Genomic DNA, 23,418 nt, shown 5'->3' with positions numbered 1-23,418 from the left:
GGCCTAAAAGAGGCATAGCAAACTAGAGGAAGATAATACAGGACCAGGAGTCATGCTTCCCCAAGGAAAAACAGAACAGAACCTAAAGTAATAAGACCAAATTGAGAGATTTTGGAGTCCATCTTTGGAGGATGCATTAGTGGTTAAGTACATAGAACACTAAACTAAGGAGAAAAGTAACAAAGGTAACTACTTTTAGGACAGGGTTCCCAGGTCAGTTATAAAGAACATAGGCATATATCCACACACGGTAAGGCAAATACAAATACTTTTTTAACCAAAGGTGACTTTTTTAACCAATGGTGACATGGCTAGTGAGAGGAAGGAGACTGAGGGGTAGGGGAGTGGTAAAAAGAGCAAAAGAGCAAATCCCTTTTTTTTTTTTTTTTTTAGGGCCATACCCACGGCATATGGAGGTTCCCAGACTAGGGGCTGAATTGGAGCTGTAGCCACCAGCCACAGCCACAGCCACAGCAGATCCGAGCCGCATCTGTGATCCACACCAAAGCGCACGGCAAAGCCAGATTCTTAACCCACTGAGCAAGGCCAAGGATGCGACCTCATGGATACTAGTCAGATTCGTTTCTGCTGAGTCACGACCAGAACTCCCAAAAGAGCTAAATCCTAATTTTACATAAGAAGTAATTAATACTTCATTTTTTAAAATCTAGGAGGAGCAACATAAGCAAGTCCTTTAGAGCAGAAGATGCGAATAGCAAGAGGACACAAAACTAGTACAGTGGGTACTTCTGAGGAAGGAGGTTCATGATGAACATTATAATACGACTGAGTTTTAAACTATGAATATAGATTCCTTTGTTAAAAAAATAAAACGTTGTTTAAAAAGGACCTAATAGAAATGAAATGCTGTATATAAACAACAAAAACACATACTAAAAAACTATATAAAACCATGATTTCCTATCCGTAATTCTGAAATCCAAAAAGCTCCAGAGTCAACAGGGACCTGCCGTACAGCCCAGGGAACTCCACTCAATATTCTGCGATAACCTATACGGGAAAAGAATCTGAAAAAGAAGGGATATGTGTGTGCAACTGAATCGCTTTGTTGTACGGCAGAAATTGAGGCAACACTGTAAAGCAACTACACTTCAATAAAACTTTAAAAAATGAAGGGGGGGGGATTCTAAAAACCCACATTAGGCGGCAAACTCATCTGGAGGAAAGTCTTCCTGGAACTGATATGAGGCTTCTTACGGGCTTTACTGATCTTATTTCATTATTTCATATAATTAGTCATACATTTCCCTACAAAAATACTGTGTTACCCAAATACCAACTCCTGTCCTAGACCTCATGCTATGTGCACCATATTATCTTTCTAAAAATCCAAAATATTTTGAACTCCAAAACACGTTGCCTCAAAGGGTTTGTATAAGGGCTTGTTGTCACATGTCATGTATTTTCTATAGGAATATATACCTGTTTACACATCCATGGAAAAGAATAGAAAGGATACATTCAAAACTGACAGACACTGGGGTTACCCCTGGGGAGGGGGAGGGGGCCTTCAGCCTTATCCAAAGTGTGCAATTTTTGGAAAGGATGAAGTCATTTCTGACTTCATAATACACCATTAATTTTTTTAAAAAGAGAAACATTATTGCGATGATAGATATCAACTGACCGATTTAGAGAGCTTAATTTCAGCCTCCATGAAGAAGGCACAGTGAAAGGAGGAGCTCCCAACCCTCCATGCTGGGCCCTCTGATAACTGGGCATCTCTCTACCCCAGCACCTAACAGGTACCAAACTTATATTCAGAGGTCTGTTTCGGTAATACCTGGCATCAACTTTATCCATTTTTTCCTGTCTCCTACCTTTGAGGTCTTGTTTAGAAAATTCCCCCTGAATATTGTATATTGGCCAATTTTTTCCCACTTATGGGGTTTTGTTCACATCAAAATAATCATCTGGAATTTATTTCGGTATACAGTACAAGGTAGGGAACTAATTTCTATCGTTTCTAAATAGATAGGCAACTACCCTAACATCATTTATTGACTGAGCCATCCTTTACGGTATAGAATTATATATTCTTTTTTTTTTTTTTGTCTTTTCGTCTTTTTAGGGCCACACCCACGGCATATGGAAGTTCCCAGGCTGGGGGTCTAATTGGAGCTGTAGCTGCCAGTCTACGCCAGAGCCACAGCAATGCCAGATCCGAGCCTCATCTGCGACCTACACCACAGCTCGCGGCAACACCGGATCCTTAACCCACTGAGCAAGGGCAGAGACCGAACCCGCAACCTCATGGTTCTTAGTCGGATTCATTAACCACTGCGCCATGACGGGAACTCCTATACATTCTTAAGTAGAATGAAATATATGAAAATGCACTCTATCATAATTATATGGCACATTAATCTATTTTTTCCTGAACCAGTATCCTGTTGTTATAATTACAGCTTTATAAGATTTACTAGGTCAATTTTCTTTTATTTCCCTCACTCCTTGTAATACTCTTGGCTGTTTTACAATTTAACTTTCTAAATGAATCTCAGAACAATTCTGTCAAGTTCCCAATAGAATACTTTTATGATTCTGTTTAATGGGGAAGAAGTAACAACTTTATACTACTCAGTCTCAAATGAGATAACATTTATATAATACATTGCACAGTGTCTAGCACAGAGTAAGAAATGAATGTGTTAGCTACACATATACAAGATACATATAGAATACAGATACACATAGAAGAAGCAAGGTATATTCCTGCATATGGTTAAGTCTTTTATATGCCTCATACAATGTTGAAGTGCTTCATACAGGAGAACCATATTGTTTATTACAAGGTTTTAGGTTTTTGTTTTTGTCTTTTTAGGACCACACCCGCATTCCCAGGCTAGGGGTCGAATCAGAGCTGTAGCCACTGGCCTACGCCAGAGCCACAGCAATGCCAAAGCCAAGCCGCATCTGCGACCTACACCACAGCTCATGGCAACACTGGATCCTTAACCCACTGAGCAAGACCAGGGATCGAACCTGTGTCCTCATGGATGCTAGTCAGATTTGTTTCCACTGAGCCATGATGGGAACTCCTTATTACAAGTTTTTTAATATTTTGTTGCTACAGCAAATGTTTTCCATTACATTTTTAAACAGGTTAATGTTGGTAAATAGGAAAGCCTACTGATTTGTGTATTTTTACTTTGTGATGGGTGTCTAATTTTTTTTTTAGTTCTAAATAGTTTTCCAGTTGATGCTTATGGATTTCCAGGCATACACGAATATTACTGTCTCCTTAACATTTCTATTTATTCAATTTCTAGATCTACCATCATCTGTCTCATCAAATGAGAAAGGACTGGTCGCCATGGACATGCGAGTTCAATCCCTGGCCTGGTGCAGTGGGCTAAAGGATCCCAGGTGCTGCAGCTACAGTGTGGGTGGGTCATGGCTGCAGCTTGGATTCAGTCCCCAGCCCTTGAACTTTCATATACTGCAGGTGCGGGCATTAAAAAAAAAAAAAAAGGTGGGATTGGTGACTTCCCTGCTTCCCTTTATCACTTCTCAGCGATCATTCTCGGTCTTGCAGAAAGTCCGACTCCTTGAGGATTCATGCCATCCTGCAGAATAACCTCTTCCCCCACGTCTGACTGCCATCCAGCCACTAACCGTGGGGTCATTCCCTCCCATTCATCAAGCACACCTGTCCCAATCCTCTTCCTCGAGCAGGCACTTCCATTCCATCCCTGCTTCAGCCAAGAACCTGAGATGAGGGAAGGGTTTTTCCGCTCCCCTACAATAGGACATAATTAAAAGACTCAGGAATGCTTGGTTCTGAAGTGATTTTGGAAAAGACATGCTTAAACATATCTTGGGTTTGAAGAACCACAGAATAGGGGAACGCATAAGAATAGTATCAAAGGAGAATTATGCAATCGCCTCATAATCCTTACCACCTCTTATGGGTTGAATTGTGTCCCCCCAAAATAAGGTGAAGTCCTAATCCCTGGTACTTGTGAAATGTGGCCTCACTGGATAAAGAGTCTTCACAGATGTAATCAAGTTAGGAAGACATCACTAGGGTAGGCCTTCATCCAATATGACTCGTGTCCTTAGAAGAAGAAATAACAGGAGTTCCCGTTGTGGCGCAGTGGTTAACGAATCCAACTAGGAACCATGAGGTTGCGGGTTCGATCCCTGCCCTTGCTCAGTGGGTTAACGATCCGGCGTTGCTGTGAGCTGTGGTGTAGGTTGCAGACGCGGCTCGGATCCCACGTTGCTGTGGCTCTGGAGTAGGCCGGTGGCTACAGCCCCGATTCGACCCCTAGCCTGGGAACCTCCATATGCCGAGGGAGCGGCCCAAGAAATAGCAAAAAGACAAAAAAAAAAAAAAAAAAAAAGAAGAAAATAACAAAGATACAGGGAAGAGAAGGCGATAAGATGAAGAGACACAAGACACAGAGCGAAGACAGCCACATGAAGACAGAGGCAGAGGGAGTTCCCATCATGGCACAGAGGAAACAAATCCAACTAGGAACCATGAGGTTGCAGGTTCGATCCCTGGCCTCACTCAGTGGGTTAAGGATCCAGCATTGCCGTGAGCTGTGGTACAGGTCGCAGATGCGGCTTGGATCCTGTGTTGCTGTGACTGTGGCACAGGCCAGCAGCTGTAGCTGGGAGGAGACCCCTAGCCTGGGAACCTTTTTAGGGTGTGGCCCTAAAAAGCAAAAAATAAAAATAAAAAATGAAGACAGAGTCAGAGACTGAAGTGCTACAGCTGCAGGCCGAGGAATGCCAAGGATCGCTAACAAACCACTGGAAGCTGCAAAGAGGCAAGAAAGGATTCTGCTCCACAGGTTTCAGTCACACAGGATTTCTGACTCCTAGCTTCCCCAACTGTGAGATGATAAACTCCTACTGTTTTAAGCCACTCGTGTGTGGTACCCTGTCACAGTGGTCCTAACACATCACCCATGTACCCGCTCACCAGCTGGACTAAAAATCCATGATCCTGTCTACCCCAAACACTGCCGCATCGATAGCACTCGGTCCACTGCCTCACACAAATTAGGCTTTCCCATAACCGTGAAAGAAAGGAGCTTAGAAAGGAGTAAGTTTCAGGTGAAAAGGTGTCAAATTCAAATTTTGATGGAAACGTCTTACAGAGCAGGAGCTCTCAACCACTGAGTCACAGCACTGGTGTAGAACCACCTATTATGGAGTCTAAGTAATTGCTCATAGTAACATTAAGAGTCAAAGTTTGGAAATTATTTTCTCTGATTCTTAAAAAAGGAGTATAGGAGTTCTTGTCGTGGCTCAGTGATGAACAAACCAGACTAGTGTCCATGAGGACGCGGGTTTGATCCCTGGCCTCACTCTGAGGGTTGAGGATCCGGCACTGCGGTGAGCTGTGGTGTAGGTCGAAGACGCGGCTCGGATCTGGTGTGGCTATGGTGTAGGCCGGCCTACATTCGACCCCTAGCCTTGGGACCTCCACATGCCTCGGGTGCCGCCCTCGAAAAAAGACAAAAAAATAAAAAAGAATATATATTAGAACTGATTCAAGGTAATCTCTATGATAAATGACGCCCTCACTCTCACGTATTCTGAAGTGTTTCCTGAATGTCAGTGGGAAGAGTGGAATGAGAACCATGCCAGATTGGATCCAACTCTGGAATATTCAATGAAGAGGATTTTACAGGAAAAATATTTAAGAACTGCTGCTATGGAGTTCCCGTCGTGGCGCATTGGTTAACGAATCCAACTAGGAACCATGAGGTTGTGGGTTCGGTCCCTGCCCTTGCTCAGTGGGCTAACGATCCGGCGTTGCCGTGAGCTGTGCTGTAGGTTGCAGACGCGGCTCGGATCCCGCGTTGCTGTGGCTCTGGTGTAGGCCGGTGGCTACAGCTCCGATTGGACCCCTAGCCTGGGAATCTCCATATGCCGCGGGAGCGGCCCAAGACCAAGAAATAGCAAAAAGACCAAAAAAAAAAAAAAATAAAATTAAAAAAAAAAAAAAAAAAAGAACTGCTGCTATGGAGAAGACAAGGCAGTCGTAGTAACAGGTTTAAGAATTAATGGCTAGCTGTTATTAATAAGCACATCCTATTTTCCAGGCTCATGATCCCATGCATTTTATAAATACGAATTTAACCTCACCTGATTTATTGCAATAGCTTCATAGCCAGTCTCACTCTTGTGCCTCTAAAATCTATTCTAAACACAACATATTGAGCCTTTTGTAGTATGTCAAATAATACCACTCCTCCGATCAAAACAAGGCTCCCACCTCACCCAGAGGAAAAGCCCGAGTCCTTACAAAGGCAGAGCATCCCCAGACTTCCAACTTCAACACCTGGCCTCCTCGGGTCTCACCCTCCAACCCAACCCCTGATCTCCTTGCTGTTTCTAGATCCCACCAAGCGCGCTGCCCCCCAGGGTCCTTCTTCCTTCTGCTCCCTCCCCTGCACCACTTGCCCAGCCCTCCCCTATCTGCAGGGCTTACCCACCTGCTTTCCTGGGTTCCCTGCTCAAGGCAGTAAGGCCTTCCCTGACCAGTCCAGCAACAGATACGCAGAGTGTACGATTACCATGAACCCAAACCTCCTCCATAGTTCAATCCTTTGGTGAGACTACTCAGCTGTTAAATGCACCTCAGTCTTAAAACTCTTAAATGACATGATGACATTCTTATGAGGAACATATACCTGTAGCTGTTGAAGATCATCTTCCTGAATGTTCTGAGACAAATTATAAATCTAGAAAACAAAAATCCAGATTGGTACCACTCTAGCTGACTTCAAATGAATCCCTAATAAGCCTAGAGCACTGAACAGAAAGAAACTTTGTACAATTAAAGGTCTGCATATTCAAACAGGAGGTCTGTTTAAACAGGAGTATTATCTGTCTCTTGGAAAGGCTGAAATCACGTAATTCTACCTTTACAGTTTAAAAGAGTTTCAAATTATTTTTACCAAATACACATTTCCTATATGAGGTAACTGATATAATTTCAACTTTCACTTTTCAGACTTTTCTTGACATACACAATATGTATTTATGACCAAAGTGGAAAAATAGTTTGAGTTTGCTCTTGAGCTTATAAGAGCTTAACTTTTATCTGTAGTCAAAAAAGAACACTTATATGTCATCACAGAAATTCTGACAACTGAAACTACACGCATTCTCTTTATCATATTCCTTCTATAAAATTTTTTTTCCTAATCAAGGGGCTTTACCTGAACAGAACTAGTCATGGTGCTTAGAGCAAAGATGGTAGCACAGTCTTTCACAGTGGACTGGCTGTCAAATGCACCCTGGGTGTCCATCAGAACAACTGCAACCTGCAAAAAAAAAGAGAAAACACAAACAAAACACATTAAAGTGAAAAGAAAGAAAATGCACGCAGAAATTGAAAAGGACAGGTAACAGGGAGTCCCCTTTGTGGCTCCATGGTTCAGAACCTGACTAGAATCCATGAAGACACGGGCTCAATCCCTGACCTCACTCAGTGGGTTAAGGATCCGGCATTGCCAGGAGCTGTGGGGTTGGTCGCAGATACGGCTCGGATTCCCACAAAAAAAAAAAAAAAAGAAAGAAAGAAAAAGAAAGTACAGATAACATTTAAATAAGGATTAAGGCACAGGGAACTATGTCAGGTCACTTGTGATGGAGCATGATAATGTCAGAAAAAAGAATGTATACATGTATGTGTGACTGAGTCACCCTGCTGTGCAGTAGAAAATTGACAGAACACTGTAAACCAGCTATAATGGAAAAAATAAAAAGCATTATAAAAAACAAATAAATAAAAACAAAATATTGTATGCAAAAAAAAAAAAAAAAAAAAAGATTAAGCACCTGCCCACAGGTTATATCAGAAAAGTACAATTACAATTGACCCTTAAACAACACAGATTTGAACTGTGCGGATTTACACACATGCATATTTTTTTCAATACATATATGTATTTAGATACCTTTTTTTTTTTCTTTTTTCTTTCTTAGGGCCGCACCTGGAGCATATGGAAGTTCCCAGGCTAGGGGCTAAATCAGAACTACACCTGCGGGCCTACACCACAGCCTCAGCAATACCATATCCAAGCCATGTCTGCAACCTACACTATGGCTCATGGTAACACCGGATCCTTAACCCACTGAGTAAGGCTAGGGATCAAACCTGCATCCTCATGGATACTAGTTGGGTTCTTAACCTGCTGAGCCACAATGGGAACTCCCCTAGGTGACTTGTTTTCCAGCCAGAAAACCTTGCTGGAGATTATCTGCTCTGACCTCAGGAGATGATACAAAAGAGAGGTATACAGAGCAGTATGAAAAGAGGGGGAAAAAAATCACAGTGACAGTCAAAACAGCCAAATGTTGAAGCCAATGAGTTCACGTTCCAAGCCTTGATTTAGATGTTTTTGTTGTTGAAAAAGAAATTTAAAAAATACTACTTGACGGAGTTCCCATCGTGGCTCAGTGGTTAATGAATCCAACTAAGAACCACGAGGATTCTAGTTCAATCCCTGACTCACTCAGTGGGTTAAGGATCCAGCATTGCCGTGAGCTGTGGTATAGGTCACAGACGCGGCTCAGATCTGCCGTTGCTGTGGCTGTGGTGTAGGCTGGCAGCTACAGCTCCAATTTGCACCCTAGCCTGGGAACCTCCATATGGTGTGGAAGCGGCCCCAGAAAAAGACAAAAAAAAAAAAAGAAGTAGCATCTGAAACCGTTGAGAGTGCTGTGAAAATGAGAGAGGGAGGGCAAGGGCATCTGACAGCTGTTTTCTGTTAGAAGCCTTATATTATCATGTCCGTTTAAATTACGTTCAGGAGTTCCCGTCGTGGCGCAGTGGTTAACGAATCCAACTAGGAACCATGAGGTTGCGGGTTCGATCCCTGGCCTCGCTCAGCGGGTTAACGATCCGGCGTTGCCGTGAGCTGTGGTGTAGGTTGCAGACGCGGCTCGGATCCCACGTTGCTGTGGCTCTGGCGTAGGCCAGTGGCTACAGCTCCGATTCGACCCCTAGCCTGGGAACCTCCATATGCCGTGGGAGCGGCCCAAAGAAATAGCAAAAAGACAAAAAAAAAAAACCAAAAACAAAAAAAAAATAATAAATTACATTCATACATTATTTTAAAACCGTGCACTTCTATCATTCCAATAAAAATCATTTCCTAATTAGATTATCAGACGACACACTCAAGTTCTCATTTCGCTGTGCTGGTTAATGCGTGAGTCTTTTCCTGCCTTACCTTCTTCCCGCCTGGCTTCTCCACAGTGAACACTTCATTCCAGATCTGAATCCCAGTGGTTTCTGGGTCAGAGCCCCCTCTCCATGAAAACCCTGTTAACGGTTCTTCGGGGTCACCCAACCAATTTGAATGGCCACCTTCCTTCTGCAGGAAAAACCGGAAATTTCCATTAGATCTTAAATTTTGAGTAACTTTACACATCAAGGATAATTCATGAATTTATTTTAGCTCTTTTGGACGTAAAAGGCTCACTTTCTAATTTGAGGGGAAATAATTTCCACCTTACCTGGAAATATAAGTATCGCAGCATAAAGTCCAGAAAGAAGGACTTGCCCTTTCGGAAGGCACCAGCCACCGAAACCACCACCACATCAAGGTCTCGGATGTGGTCCTGTAAGAGGATGCTGGCCAAGGCTTTCTCTTCTAGCTCAAAGGAATGTTGGTCTTTCTGAACCATAACAACCTGCACGGGACCAGGCTTTCCACCCTCCATGGCATCACCTATGGTGTTGCACAGGAAAAAAAAAAAAAATTATTTTCAAATATTTTTAAAATATGTATTTTTTAACATGGGAAGAGTAAAAAACTTCTTAAACAGAACACAGAAGCACTCACCAGAAAAGAGAAAAAATAACAAAGTCGACGTCATTAAAATTAAGAATTTTCATTCATTAAAAGACATCGCTAAGGGAGTAAAAATGCAAGCCACGGGCTAGGAGAAAATATTCACATCTAAGCCCAAAGAACTCATATCCAGAATCATAGAAATCCCTAAGAAAGAGACAACTGGAATCACTCAAACTTTAAAAACAGTAATGGGCAACTGACTATGAACAAGCCCTTCATAAAAAAGGATATCCAAATAATCAATAATCATGAAAAGGTGTTTCCATACATCAGTTACAAAGAAATGTAAATTAAAACCATAATGAGATACCACGGCCCGCCCATCGGAATGGCTAATTTTTTTTTTTTTTTTTTTTTGCCTTTTTAGGGCCACACCCATGGCATCTGGAAGTTCCCAGGCTAGGGGTGGAATCAGAGCTGCAGCTGCCAGCCTACACCACAGCCACAGATCCGAGCCACATCTACGACCTACACCACAGCTCATGGCAACATCAGATCCTTAATCCCTGAGGGAGGTCAGGGATCAAACCCACAACTTCATGGCTCCTAGTTGGATTCGTTAACCACTGAGCCACAACGGGAACTCCTGGAAAACGAGTTACAAATATAGATTAAATATTATGCTATCATAGTAATAAATATACACTCATACTCTTCCTACCCATTACTGCCTGGATAAAAAAGAACTATTTCTGTGAATAATCTCTTAGGGTTCTTCTTATTGCCATAACAACAAGTGGCCTGAAGAGGTTCAGTCTTTCACATAAAAAAACAAATGAGAACAACTTATTCCAGCCTCAAGGATAAGCCACGGGGTTAAGCACTGTGCAATACTCAAAGCAGTACCAAAGTCCCTGAGATGGCTGGTTACTCCCCTCAATGTTCATTTTCTCCTTCTGCTCCGGAAATAGATTTTTAGCTGGGCATAAAACCGCTCAGAAGAAACACATCTCCAACCCAATTCCATCTGGAGGGCATCGCCATGTGACTAAGTTCTGACTGGAAATGATACAGCAACTTCCAGATCACGCATCTTCCCCCTTCCTGCTAGCTAGATGCAGAAGTGGGAGCACGTCACCCTGGACCAGGCACATGAGGGCAACACCCTAGGAGTACTGGAGCAACAAGACAGGAAGGGCTGAGGACTTCAGGCAGCAGAACTGCCATACTGGCTCACTTTCACGACAAGGAACCATGTCTACCTTGTCTAAGTCACTTCTTCGGAGGCTCTATGCGATATAGCCAAAGCTAGTAACCAAAACATCAGTCCCCCAGGACTTCACGATTAAGCTCATGACACTGGCTCTTTCAATTTCATCTATTTCAATGTGAATGTACTGACATAGAGCAGGCTCATAATAAACAACTGTGAAAAGAAGGAATGATATGTCCTATAAAATAGTAGAAGGCTAAGACCCTAAGGATGCAGGTGGTATTGTCAGGGCAAAAGGCATGGAAGATAAGGATACCTGGAGCTACAAACGAGAGAGATAATCCAATGACAAAAATGCATGCAGTTGTCCACAGTGAACTGCACTGCGAGAAAAGGTGACGACCACTGAGAACAGTTTAAAAAAGAAAAAGAGGGAGTTCCCGTCGTGGCGCAGTGGTTAACGAATCCGACTAGGAACCATGAGGTTGCGGGTTCGGTCCCTGCCCTTGCTCAGTGGGTTAACGATCCGGCGTTGCCGTGAGCTGTGCTGTAGGTTGCAGACGCGGCTCGGATCCCGCGTTGCTGTGGCTCTGGCGTAGGCCGGTGGCTACAGCCCGGATTCGACCCCTAGCCTGGGAACCTCCATATGCCGCGGGAGCGGCCCAAGAAATAGCAACAATAACAACAACAACAACAACAACAAAAAAGAAAAAGAGAGAGAGAGGAGTTCCTGCTGTGGCTCAGCGGGTTAAGAATGGACTGGTATCATAAGGATGCAGGTTCGATCCATGGCCTCACTCAGAAGGTTAAAGGGATCTGGCATTGCCAAGAGCTGAGGTGTAGGTCGCAGTCGTGGCTCAGACCCCGCTTTGCTATGGGTGTGGCATAGACCAGCAGCTGCAGCTGATTCAAACCCTAGCCCAGGAACTTCCATATGCCATAGGTGTGGCCCTAAAAAACCAAAAAAAAAAAAAAAAAGATAAAGCCATCACTCATCTCTTCCTCTATCTATATAGCACAGCAAAAAGAAAAAGAACCAGGCTAGTTGGAGGAGCTGGGGTGATCCTGCCTTTCTCTTCAACAGTATGCTAGACACATCAGATTTTAAAAGACCTTGTTCCTTTGGTTTGGGTCCACATAAGGGAAAAATCATTTTGAACTGTGTCACATCACCAACAATTCTATTTAAGCAAATAGAGCTGCTCTCTTTCCACCACACCATTCTCATCTCTCACTTCCTAAGACAACAGGACTACTTTACTGATTATCCAAGTAAAAACTATTTCTCCTCACCCCTTTCTAGATACCATGTCACTGTCCTTTGCAGATGTATCCTCACATCTCAGATTCCCCAGTCCCTTAGATCCCTTAATCCAAACCTTAGGGCCCTTTCCTTTAGCCATGCCACCTTCCAGCCTCTCTTGCCTGTTCGGTTGATCGGGCAAGCCAACATCCTCAAGTGAGGCTGTGACAATGTCACCTCGTCCCTTAGGCCTGAACGCCTTCATTACTGTACAAAAACGTACCGCGACAGCCACTACATAAAAAACCATCAAAAACATTTTGTGCATTGACGGCTCAAAGCTACAATCTCCACCCTATACGTCAAAGACTTTTACCATTCTCCCTACTGCCTCAGTGCCTCTCATTCTTTATTCTCCTCTTCCTCCCAGGAAATTTATTGCTACTGAGTTTTCCTCCAGGGGAGAAAGTTTGGATTCAGGTCCTATCCTATCTTAATTCCAAAATTTCAAACGTCCAGCCTATCAACCATTTCCTCCCACCACCTGAAATGCTTCTTCCGCTGACTCCCAGCAATACTTGCTCATCCTTCAGGACTCCCTTTACCCTCCCCTCCGTCTTGATCCCTCACCTCATCCTCTCTGAGCCCATCACTTTACATGGTACACCACCAAAGAGCCATCGAGACAGGGCAGGGCTTGAATACTTCCCCCCTCTAGAATGTAAGCTCCACAAAAGCAGATATTTTTGTCTCTTTTGTTCAATGCTGTATCTCCCAAGAACCACAACAGTGCAGAGAGTAGACACCCAATAAATATTTGCAGAATACACAAACTCCACCACTTAGTCACAGTGTGACTGTGGATAAAATTTCTAACCTTTTGAAGCTCCATTTATTTATAAACCTAAAAACCCATCTCAAAGCACTGAGAATGACACATATCAGGGGCTCAATAAAGGGAACCCACTTTCCTATTTCCACTAAAACCTTGTGCATACGATCACGCCACTCCTTAAAACATTATCACGTTGTAATTATGATTTATCACCCAGACTGGGAACTCACGGGGAGCAGAGAAACGGTCATATTCAGCCACAGCGCCTACCACAGACTATCCGCTTCCTAGTATCATGAAGGGTAAACCTGAAAGTCCATGTAAACAACCTCAATAAAAATCAGTGAAAGAGTTCCCGTTGTGGCTCAAGAGGTTAAGAACCTGACTAGCATTCAGGAGGCAGGTTCGATCCCTGGTCTCGCTCAGTGGGCTAAGGATCTGGCACTGCGGCAAGCTGTGGTGCAGATCGCAGCTGTGGCTCAGAACCCACATTGTTGCAGCTGTGGTATAGGCCAGAAGATGCAGCTCCGATTTGACCCCTAGCCTGGGAACTTCCACGTGCTGCAGGTGCAGCCCTAAAAAAAGAAAAAGAAAAAAAAAGTCCGTTTCTTCTCCTTCCTCCCCCCAGTCTCCTTTCCCTCACTGTCAGACTCCTCAAAGGTAGGTCTTCTTCCGTTTATCTGCCCACTCCCTTCTTATTACCTTGCAATCTGATTTTCCTCTCAGTCTCTGTTGGAAACCATTCTCTGGTTCATCAATGACCTCTCTTGCCAAATCCAACAGGCTTTTCTTTTCTTTTTTAATTTTTCTCTTGACTCCTATACAGGAATGAAGTTTTCTTTTTTTATATATATAATGATTTTTATTTTTTCCATTATAGCTGATTTACAGCGTTCTGTCAATTTTCTGCTACACCGCAAGGTGACCCCGTCACACATACATGGATGCATTCTTTTTTCTCACATTATCATGCCGCATCACAAGTGACCAGACATAGTTCCCAGAGCTATACAGCAGGATCCCATTGTTTATCCATTCCAAAAGCTGTAGTTTGCATCTATTAACCCCAAATTCCCAGTCCATCCCACTCCCTCCCCTTCCCTCCTGGCAACCACAAGTCTGTTCTCCAATAGGCTTTTCTTGATCCTCATTCGACCCTGCACTTGTGACCAAACACAACCACCAACCACTTCTAAAACTTCGGACCCAGCAACAGTGCACACTCCTAGCTCTCTTCGAGCCTCTTTTTTTTTTTTTTCCTTGTTTTTTATTTATTTTTCTTCTAGCCTCTTTAATATCCCCTTTCACTGGTTCTCCTTTCCAAACTCCTGTGATAACACACCAATGCTCTGCTTCAGCCCTCCCCAATTCCCACCCACCCCCTGAATGAGCTCTTTATTCCTATCATTTCACTACACCCTCTATGTTGGGGACGCAACTACGTTCATTTCTAACCTGCACTTAGGTTGAAATGTACAATGCCTAAGGGGCAGAATCACCTGGCTATTCCACCATCAGCTCACTCTCAGGAGCATGATGTAGAAATATATGGGTGTAAGAGTCAGGCGACAAGTTCCTGTTCCAGTTCTACCACTAACAAGCTGTGTGATCCTGGGCATGTTGTCTTCAGTCTCAACAATAAGATGAGTCAAGGTTTAACCTCTAGCAACCCTTTCTGCACTAATATAAGTCTAAGTACCATCAAAGTGGCTCCTCTCAGCTACTCCACTTCTCTCAAATTTCCACCTTTCAGCCTCCACATCTTCCCTGACCATCTTCCTATTTGCAAAACACCATCAAACACTTCCATTTTTTCCTTGTGACTTAAACTCCTGTTTTTGGCAAAGGCTGCTATGCTAGTGAGGCAGTAAGTACAAGGAAAAAGCCCTTCCCTAACTATCTGGAAAGACCAGGCTTCCGGGCCCGGGTTTTGTACTGTTAACAGCATGAGTAAATCATTTTCTCTGTGTTTCACTTTCTTCTACAAAATCAGGCAGTTGGGTAAAATTCTTTTCTTTTCTTTTTTTTTTTTTTTTTGCTTTTTTAGGGCCATACCTGCAGCATACAAAAGTTCCCAGGGTAGAAATCGAATTGCAGCTGCATCTGCTGGCCTACACCACAGCTCACGGCAATGCCAGATCTTAACCCACTGAGCAGGGCCAGGGATCAAACCCACGTCCTCATAGATATTAGTTGGGTTCCTTACCACTAAGCCACAACAGGAACTCCATAAAGTTATTTTCTAGCTCTAAAATTCAATGTCTCTTGAACAATTGAAAATTTCCTGAGTATCTAAATTGGCCAAACTTGCTAGATAACCAATTCATGCCTTGGCTTAATTTAAACTGTATAGGCCTAGTTAAAGAACAGATCAAAGTTGATGATGATAAAAACATTAAAGCAACTTGCCCAGTAAGGACCCCACAAAAGAACTGGGGTTTTGTTTGGGGAATTTTTTTAGGGGGAGGGATCCCCCAATTTGCAGTGAAATCACTCCCTCTTCTCAGGAATCTTATACTCTAGAGTATACTCTAGAGATTTAACCTAAAGGAATAGAAAAACTAGAAAAACCTTTAAGTAGCAAACTTACCTACCTCTCCATTTTCCAAGATCTAGATATGTGTTCTGAGACAAGAGTAATGCTCACTTAGATGAACAACTATTGTTCTTTTATATGAAGAGTTAATGCTATATTGGGTTCACTTATATGAATAACAGATGTGACATTTTTATACATACACAAAGATATGGCCTCACCATGGTCACATCTATCACCCATATATATTTAAGTGAACTTATAACCTATGTTTTAAAAAGGGTTGGAGCTCCCATCTTGGCTCAGTGGTTAACGAACCCGACCAGCATCCGTGAGGACACTGGTTCAATCCCTGGCCTTGCTCAGTGGGTTAAGGATCCGCCGTTTCCGTGAGCTGTGGTGTGGATCAAAGACGCAGCTAGGATCACAAGTTGCTACGACACAGGCCAACAGCAACAGCTCCGATTGAACCCCTAGCCTGGGAGCCTCCTTATGCCTCGGCCCTAAAAAGACCCCCCCCCAAAAAAAGTGAGTGGTAGAAATAGCATATCCTACTGCCAATTCTGATTTTTGCTGTAAATAGCTCATAGTTCTACTATATCAGCCATCATTTCAAAGTATGTAGAGAATGTTGAAAATATTTGCATAAAGAGGAGTCTAATAGTTTACGTGTAAGCTACAATCTTTTTCCTAATTACTTTTTTTTTTTTTTTTTTTTTTGCCTTTTAGAGCCACACCTGCAGCATATGGCAATTTCCAACCTAGGGGTGGAATTGAAGCTACAGCTGCTGGCCACAGCCACGGGCACAGCAATGCAGGATCCGAGCGGTATCTTTGACCTACACCACAGCTCACTGACACACCAGATCTTTAACCCACTGACCCAGGTCAGGGATCAAACCCGCATCCACATGGATACTAGTCAGATTCGTTTCCGCTGAGCCATGAAGGGAACTCTCCATCTAATTACTTTAAAGTACTGATTTATACTTTACTTTTTTCTTTTTTAGCTGCCCCAAGGCATAGGGAGCTCCTGGGCCAGGGAATCATCTCTGAGCTGCCAATCCCCTTGTGCCACAGCAGGAACTCTAACCCTTTGTTTCTGACACAACACACCTCAATCCAGACTAACCAAAAGGTTTAAGAATGCCTATTCAAATAGTCATATAACTGGATTCAGTGGACTAGCTTTGTACCAAAACAAAGACAACCCAAAAAGAATGGTTAAAAGACTAACATGCGAAATTAATGATAGGGAAAAAAATTGTAGAGATCTGTACAAATTACAGCACTTTCTTCCTAGAAGTACTTCTGAATTTTTAGAGGGCTGAAGATAAAAAAGTAGCTGCATAGGCTAAATAAAAGTAGATAAGGAGTTTCCCTGTGGCTCAGCAGGTTAAGGATCTGGCATTGTCAATGCTGTGGCTCTGGTTACAGCTGTGGCTTGGGTTCAATCCCTGGCTCAAGAATTTCCACATGCCGCGGGCTCACCAAAAAAAAAAAGAAAAAAAGAGACTACTGAATCATAATTGGCTTTCTGGTCCTATGGAAAACAAACTTTAAGAAGTTCTATCAGAAAAAGCATTATAGGGGAAAAAGTTTAAATGCTCCTCAATGATAAATTCAATGAAATTAATGGGAAGCAATTACAATTGCTATTTCAGATAATTCAGGCAGAATTTAGTTGATCAATTCGACGGTTTTGGGTTTTGGTTTTGTTCTGATTTTGTCTTTTTAGGGCGGCATGCGCTGCATCTAGAAGTTCCCGGGCTAGGGGTTGAATCAGAGTATAGCTGACAGCCTATACCACAACAACACCGGATCCAAGCTGCATTTGCGACTTAACACCACAGCTTACGGCAACACCAGATCCTTAACCCACTGAGTGAGGCCAGGGATTGAACCTTCGTCTTCATGGATTCTAGCCAGGTTCATTACCACTGAGGCACAACGGAACTCCGTTCGACAGTTGGGACCAGGGTTTCTAACTCAGCACCGCAGATACATTGGGCTGGATATTGTGGGGAGCTGTCCCATTCATTGCAGGGTATTTAGCAGTATTTCTGGCCTCTACCCACTAGATACCAAGAGCACTCCCCTGTGACTGTGAGACCCATAAACGTCTCCGGACATCGACATGTGAGGACAAAAATCACCCTAGGTTAAAAACCACTGGGGTGGAGCCAGCCCCAGTACTCATCCTTACGGTCCAGAGAGTTCTGAAAAGCACATCATAACTACAGTTACAGAAACATTTCACTGAGTAGAGTGCATGACTCAGGGTAAAGTTATGACCTGAGTTTTCCACTCTCTTTTTGAAATACCACATTCTCTAAAGGGCAAAAGCAACACACCCCAAAACGGAAACATAACATTTTCATGCCCTGTTCTTGCTGGCAGTCTTGACTTTCTTAAAGTCCCTAATCCGCAGACAAGGCCAGAGAAAACACATCAGCATACGTGATGGTTAAGTACACTAAAGCCCTCAGCCAACTCTAGAACTGCTGGGTGTGGTTCCTTTTCGGTTGATGGTAGGAAAAAGCTTTTCTTTTTTGGTCTTTTTGTCTTTAGGGCCACACCCATGACACATGGAGGTTCCCAGGATAGGGGTCTAATCAGAGCTACAGCCGCCAGCCTATGCCACAACCACAGCACAGCAACAGCAACACCAGATCCAAGCCACATCTGCCACCTACACCACAGCTCACGACAATGCAGGATCCTTAACCCACTGAGCGAGGCCAAGGATTGAACCCGCAACCTCATGGTTCCTAGCTGGATTCGTTTCTGCTGCACCACGACGGGAACGCCTAGATACAATATTTTTAAGGTTGTTTCAGTGAAAATACTAAATGCAACTCAGAATAGTAGGAGAAATTACATTCTATTTAATTAAAAGTTTTAAGAGGAAGCTTTTTCCCAATTTATTTGTTGTAGAAAATCTTTGTACTTCAGCACAGAATGCTGAACCAAACCACGTTTTCTTTGTCAATTAAGAATTTTGGAGTGTTTCAAAAAAAAATTTTTTTTTGGAGTGTTTCTTAGATTTATGAAGATCAATATGACTAAACAGTATTATACAGTCAGAAATGCAGAGACCAGGCTGAATCTAAAAAAGATACTAGTCTATATACCACAAGGAAATACATGGTTTTTGTTTTTTAGGGCTGCACCCACAGCATATGCAAGTTTCACATAAGGAAGTTCCCCAGCTAGGGGTCGAATTGGAGCTGTAGCTGCAGGCCCATACCATAACCATAGCAACTCAGGATCCGAGCCGTATCTGTGACCTACACTACTCACAGCAATGCCAGATCCTTAACCCACTGAGTGAGGTCAGGGATCGAACCTGCATCCTCATGGATACCAGTCAGGTTCTTAACCTGCTGAGCCACAACAGGAACTCCTACGTTTTTAATAGAATGAATTCAATATTCATCTTGTTCGGCTCTTCCCTATAAATAACGAAAACCAATCTGGTTACCTGAGGGTGTTTTGTTTTTTGGGTTTTTTTTTTTTTTTTTTTGCTTTTTAGGGCTGCACCCGAGACATATGGAGGTTCCCAGGCTAGGGGTCAAATCGGAGCTACAGCTGCCAGCCTACACCACAGCCATAGCAAGTCAGGATCTGCAGGATCCGAGCCATGCCTTGGACCTACACCACAGCTCTCGACAACGCCAGACCCTTACTTAACCCTCTGAGGGAGGAAAGGGATCGAAACCCACAACTTCATGGTTCCTAGTCGGATTAATTTCCTCTGCACCACGACAGGAACTCCTGTTTTGTTTTAAGGCCACACTGGTGGCATATGGAAGTTCCCTGGCCAGGGATTGAATCTAAGCCACAGCTGTGACCTAAGCAGCAACTGTGGAAAGGATGGATCCTTTAACCAACTGCTCCAGGCCTGGGATCAAACCTGCGCCTCCGCAGTGACCTTAGCAGGAGGAGTCAGATTCTTAAACCACTGTACCCCAGCAGGAACTCCAACCCCAGATTATTGTAATGTGCAGCAAGCCTGAGAACCACAGCTCTACAGTAACAAAAAGATTTCCCCTCTTCATCTTTCTTTTAAAGAATACATTCCTAGAGGAGTTTTCAACGTGGCACAGTGGTTGACGAATCTGACTAGGAACCATGAGGTTGCGGGTTCGGTCCCTGGCCTTGCTCAGTGGGTTAAGGATCTGGCATTGCCGTGAGCTGTGGTGTAGGTTGCAGACGCAGCTCCAATCACACGTTGCTGCGGCTCTGGCATAGGCCAGCAGCTACAGCTCTGATTGGACCCCTCGCCTGGGAACCTCCATATGCCGCGGGAGCGGCCCAAGAAAAGGGCAAAAAGACCAAAAAAAAAAAAAAAAAAAATTTTATATATATATATATATATATATATTCCTAGAATCTCAAAGATAAGTCAGAAATATGTGTAAAAATTCAGACTATAACTTTAAACTAAAGTTGTATTATTTGAACAAATTTCTCAATAGCCAATACCCAAGGCCACAGAAACTTTAGCAAGCATGCCTAGTCATGCCAAGTCATTACAGGTAAATTTTAAACCAGTTCTCAAACAAGTTAACACAACCTAAGGTTCCCTAAGGTACTTCACAGAAATCTTAGAAGAATACATGATTGAACTGCGAGTAATAACTACCACTGGGGAATAGGGAAGATAAAGGACTTTATATTTCTTGCTTCTTACTATTCTCTACCAGTTCATTTTATTTTATTTGCTTTTTAGGGACACACCCACAGCATATGGAGATTCCCAGGCTAGGGGTCTAATCGGAGCTACAGCTGCCAGCCTACGCCACAGCCACATCCACAGCAGATCTGAACCGCATCTTCAACCTACACCACAACCCAAGGCAACACCGGATCCTTAACCCACTGAGCGAGGCAAGAGATCAAACCCGCAACCTCATGGTTCTTACTTGGATTCATTTCCGCTCAGCCACACCGGGAACTCCCTAGCTCATTTTAAATAATTAGTGTCGGAGTTCCCGTTGTGGCGCAGTGGTTAACGAATCCGACTAGGAACCACGAGGTTGCGGGTTCAGTCCCTGCCCTTGCTCAGTGGGTTAAGGATCCGGCGTTGCCGTGAGCTGTGGTGTAGGCTGCAGACGCAGCTCGGATCCTGCGTTGCTGTGGCTCTGGCGTAGGCCGGTGGCTACAGCTCCGATTTGACCCCTAGCCTGGGAACCTCCATATGCCATGGGAGTGGCCCAAGAAATAGCAAAAAGACCAAAAATAAATAAATAAATAAATAGTGTCAGCATATCCTTTATGATTTAGGGATCATAAAAATGAAAAATGCATGTGCTACACCAGAGAAAACCAATTTTAAAAAGGTCTATTCTGAACAACCCCTGTTTTGTGAAAACTAAGACAATTATGCTAGTACACATTACCACGTTTATCCTCTATTATCATTTCTTTTGGCAGCACTCTCGGCATGTGTAAGTTCCCTGGGCAAGGAATCGAACCCACTCCACAGCAGTGACCACTACAGTGACCCAAACAGCTGTAGTAACAACGTGGGCTCCTTAACCCACTGCACCACAAGGGAACTCCCAACTTTTCTTAATTTTATGATTACTCCAATGAGAAAAACTTTAGCTAATAAAACGACCTGCTCTACCAGTGCAATGCTTCATTACCTACAGAGAGACTTTTCAGCCAACTGTTTCCTTTACAGGTGTTAAAGCAGCAACACAGATTTCTATAGTATGAGCTAATCTGTGAGGATTTGAGGAAAAAAAAAAAAAAAGCAGGACTATTCAGTACATAATGTTAACACTTGTCGCGGTTTAGAGAGAGCTAGAGCTACATAGGTTTTGCTTCTCTAAAAGCCAGCCCAAATGCGAAACCACGTTTTTGACCCGTTAGTTCTTTTCCCCTTTCTCAAAACATTCCTTCCCAACTTCAAATTCAAATTTGAAGGCTGGTATCTATTTATTAAGATTCTTCAAACAATCTTCTATTCTTTTGTTGCCTTTAGATTTCGCAAGTGAAACTCCTGGTCATTTCAAGAGCACACACAGCAAGCAAGAGTAAAGCCAGGTAAAAATGATAGATGACATCGTTTCCATGAATTTATGGTGACTGTTTGGTTTTTATTTAATACTTTTACTAGTTTCTATGTCTTGAGGAAAGCAAAAGAACAAGGCACTGTACCAAGCGTACTAAAAGAACTTAATAAAAATCCATTTAGGCCACATTCTTCTATCTCCTTTACGGAGACAAGTGTGGGTTGAAAATGGACTTTCCTAACACTTCTTGCCAGTAACTCGAGGTGGTTAGGATAAAAATGAAGCTTCCCACTCTAAGCCCTCCCCGGGGCTTTGGAAAAGGCTGAACAATGAAGCCTCTACCTTCCCCGCTCCCTGGGCCCATTAACACGGCCAGAACCACTCGGCCCAAGGTTCCCGGCCAGCGAGCTTGCGAGGCGCCAGGCAGGGAACGGGCAACAGCCCAGGGCGCCCGGCTCGGCCCAGGGCGTGGCCCGCCGGGCGAAGCCTCTGAACGCCGCCCGGAGACCACCCGCCCTCGGGCTGCCCCAGGCGGGGAGAGGAGGAGCCAGACGGGCAGCTGCAGCCCCGAGAAGCACTAACAGCCTCTCCCGGGCGCAGGGCCCTACTCCCGAAGGCAGCCGCTCCCAGCCGGGGCCCGAAAAAGGAGCCGCCAGCGCCCGACCTGCCCGGCCCAGAGAGCAGCCCCCGGACCCGAACTCGCGGGCCAAGGGACCCCACCGAGGGGCGCGCGGTCCAATCCCGGACGACAAAGGGCGGCGGGTGGAGCCTGCGCTCTCCTCGGAGCGACAGCAGAGAGGGCGGCGGGTGAGGCACGGAGCGGGCTTGGAGGGAAAATTGGGCGCCTCACCTGCTCCTCTCGATGCAGCCGCTACCGCTCGCTGAGGGGACAACATGGAGCCTCCGCCTCCAGCAGAGGCAGCAGGGGCACAGAGAGGGGCGGGCTGGGGCGGGAACGAACCAGGCCCTGGAGACGGGAAACGGGCGGGGCCTGGCCTCTAGAAGAAACTGGGGAGAAGGAGGGGCGCGCAGAGCCGCGAGAGAGCAACCACAACGCTGGCTGGCAGGACTCGACCGGCCGCCCAAAGAGCCGCGAGCGCAGGGCGGGCTGGGGCTGGAGAGCACACGCGGCCGAATCCCGCCACCGCCCGACGCGCGTGCGCGTGCGCGGAAGCCTGAAGCGCACCGCCGGGTACCTGGGGCTGCGCGCTGGAAGCAGCGGTCCGTTGGGAATTGTAGTCTCACACTCTCTAGGTACCCGCCAGCGGTCCGCATTCTGCTCACTCATCCCGGGCGGGGAGGAAGCGGAAGAGCGGGTCGGAGCTTACTGCAGCCCTTCGACGACTGAACTACAACTCCCATGGGGCCGTGCGGGGAGGGGCGGGCCGGCCAAGGATCTCCGCCCGGCTCCTAGCCCTGCAGCCAGACCTGGGCGGAGGCCTTGGTAAAGCAGTCTTAGAACTCCTACCAGCTGCGTTTGAAATGGTTTCGGTGTTTAATGCTGGCCGGGGCCATAGTTAGGCGGCACTCTGCCCCAAGGACCGAAGGGAGACCTCAACTCTGGATGACGTGACCATCACTGGTTTTTTTAAATGATTTTGACTTCACAAGGAGAGGAATCTGTGACTTCATTGTCACCATCAGCAGCTTCGCCACCTATTCCCGTTCCTGGCCAAGCCTGATAGCGCACCATCGCCACTCTTGCCATAACTATTATAATTTACCCAGAACCTCCTTCCAGCTACCTCTAGGCCCTGCCAAATCCTTGAGC

At 44.6% G+C, this 23,418-nt stretch overlaps 1 protein-coding gene across 2 annotated transcripts in view; it reads right to left on the bottom strand.

The window, feature by feature from the left end:
- The window catches only part of ATL3 (atlastin GTPase 3), a 47,342-nt gene extending 24,218 nt beyond the window's left edge, over positions 1-23,124 (bottom strand). Inside the window, exons 1-5 of one of the 2 annotated variants that reach the window (XM_021082904.1) lie at positions 22,844-23,124; positions 9,514-9,728; positions 9,228-9,371; positions 7,209-7,313; positions 6,678-6,728 (exon numbers count right to left, since the gene is read on the bottom strand). In XM_021082904.1, coding sequence (XP_020938563.1) covers positions 6,678-6,728; positions 7,209-7,313; positions 9,228-9,371; positions 9,514-9,728; positions 22,844-22,922 — 594 coding nt within the window. In that variant the 5' untranslated portion in view covers positions 22,923-23,124. Of the gene's footprint in view, positions 1-6,677; positions 6,729-7,208; positions 7,314-9,227; positions 9,372-9,513; positions 9,729-22,497; positions 22,812-22,843 lie in introns of those variants that run through there. The other variant, XM_013994185.2, reaches the window with a different exon arrangement.

Source organism: Sus scrofa, chromosome 2 (genome assembly GCF_000003025.6).
Source record: "Sus scrofa isolate TJ Tabasco breed Duroc chromosome 2, Sscrofa11.1, whole genome shotgun sequence".
Taxonomy (NCBI): Eukaryota; Metazoa; Chordata; class Mammalia; order Artiodactyla; family Suidae; genus Sus; species Sus scrofa.
The sequence above is the reverse complement of the archived record's forward strand: the minus strand, read 5'-3'. Positions and strand labels throughout refer to the sequence as shown.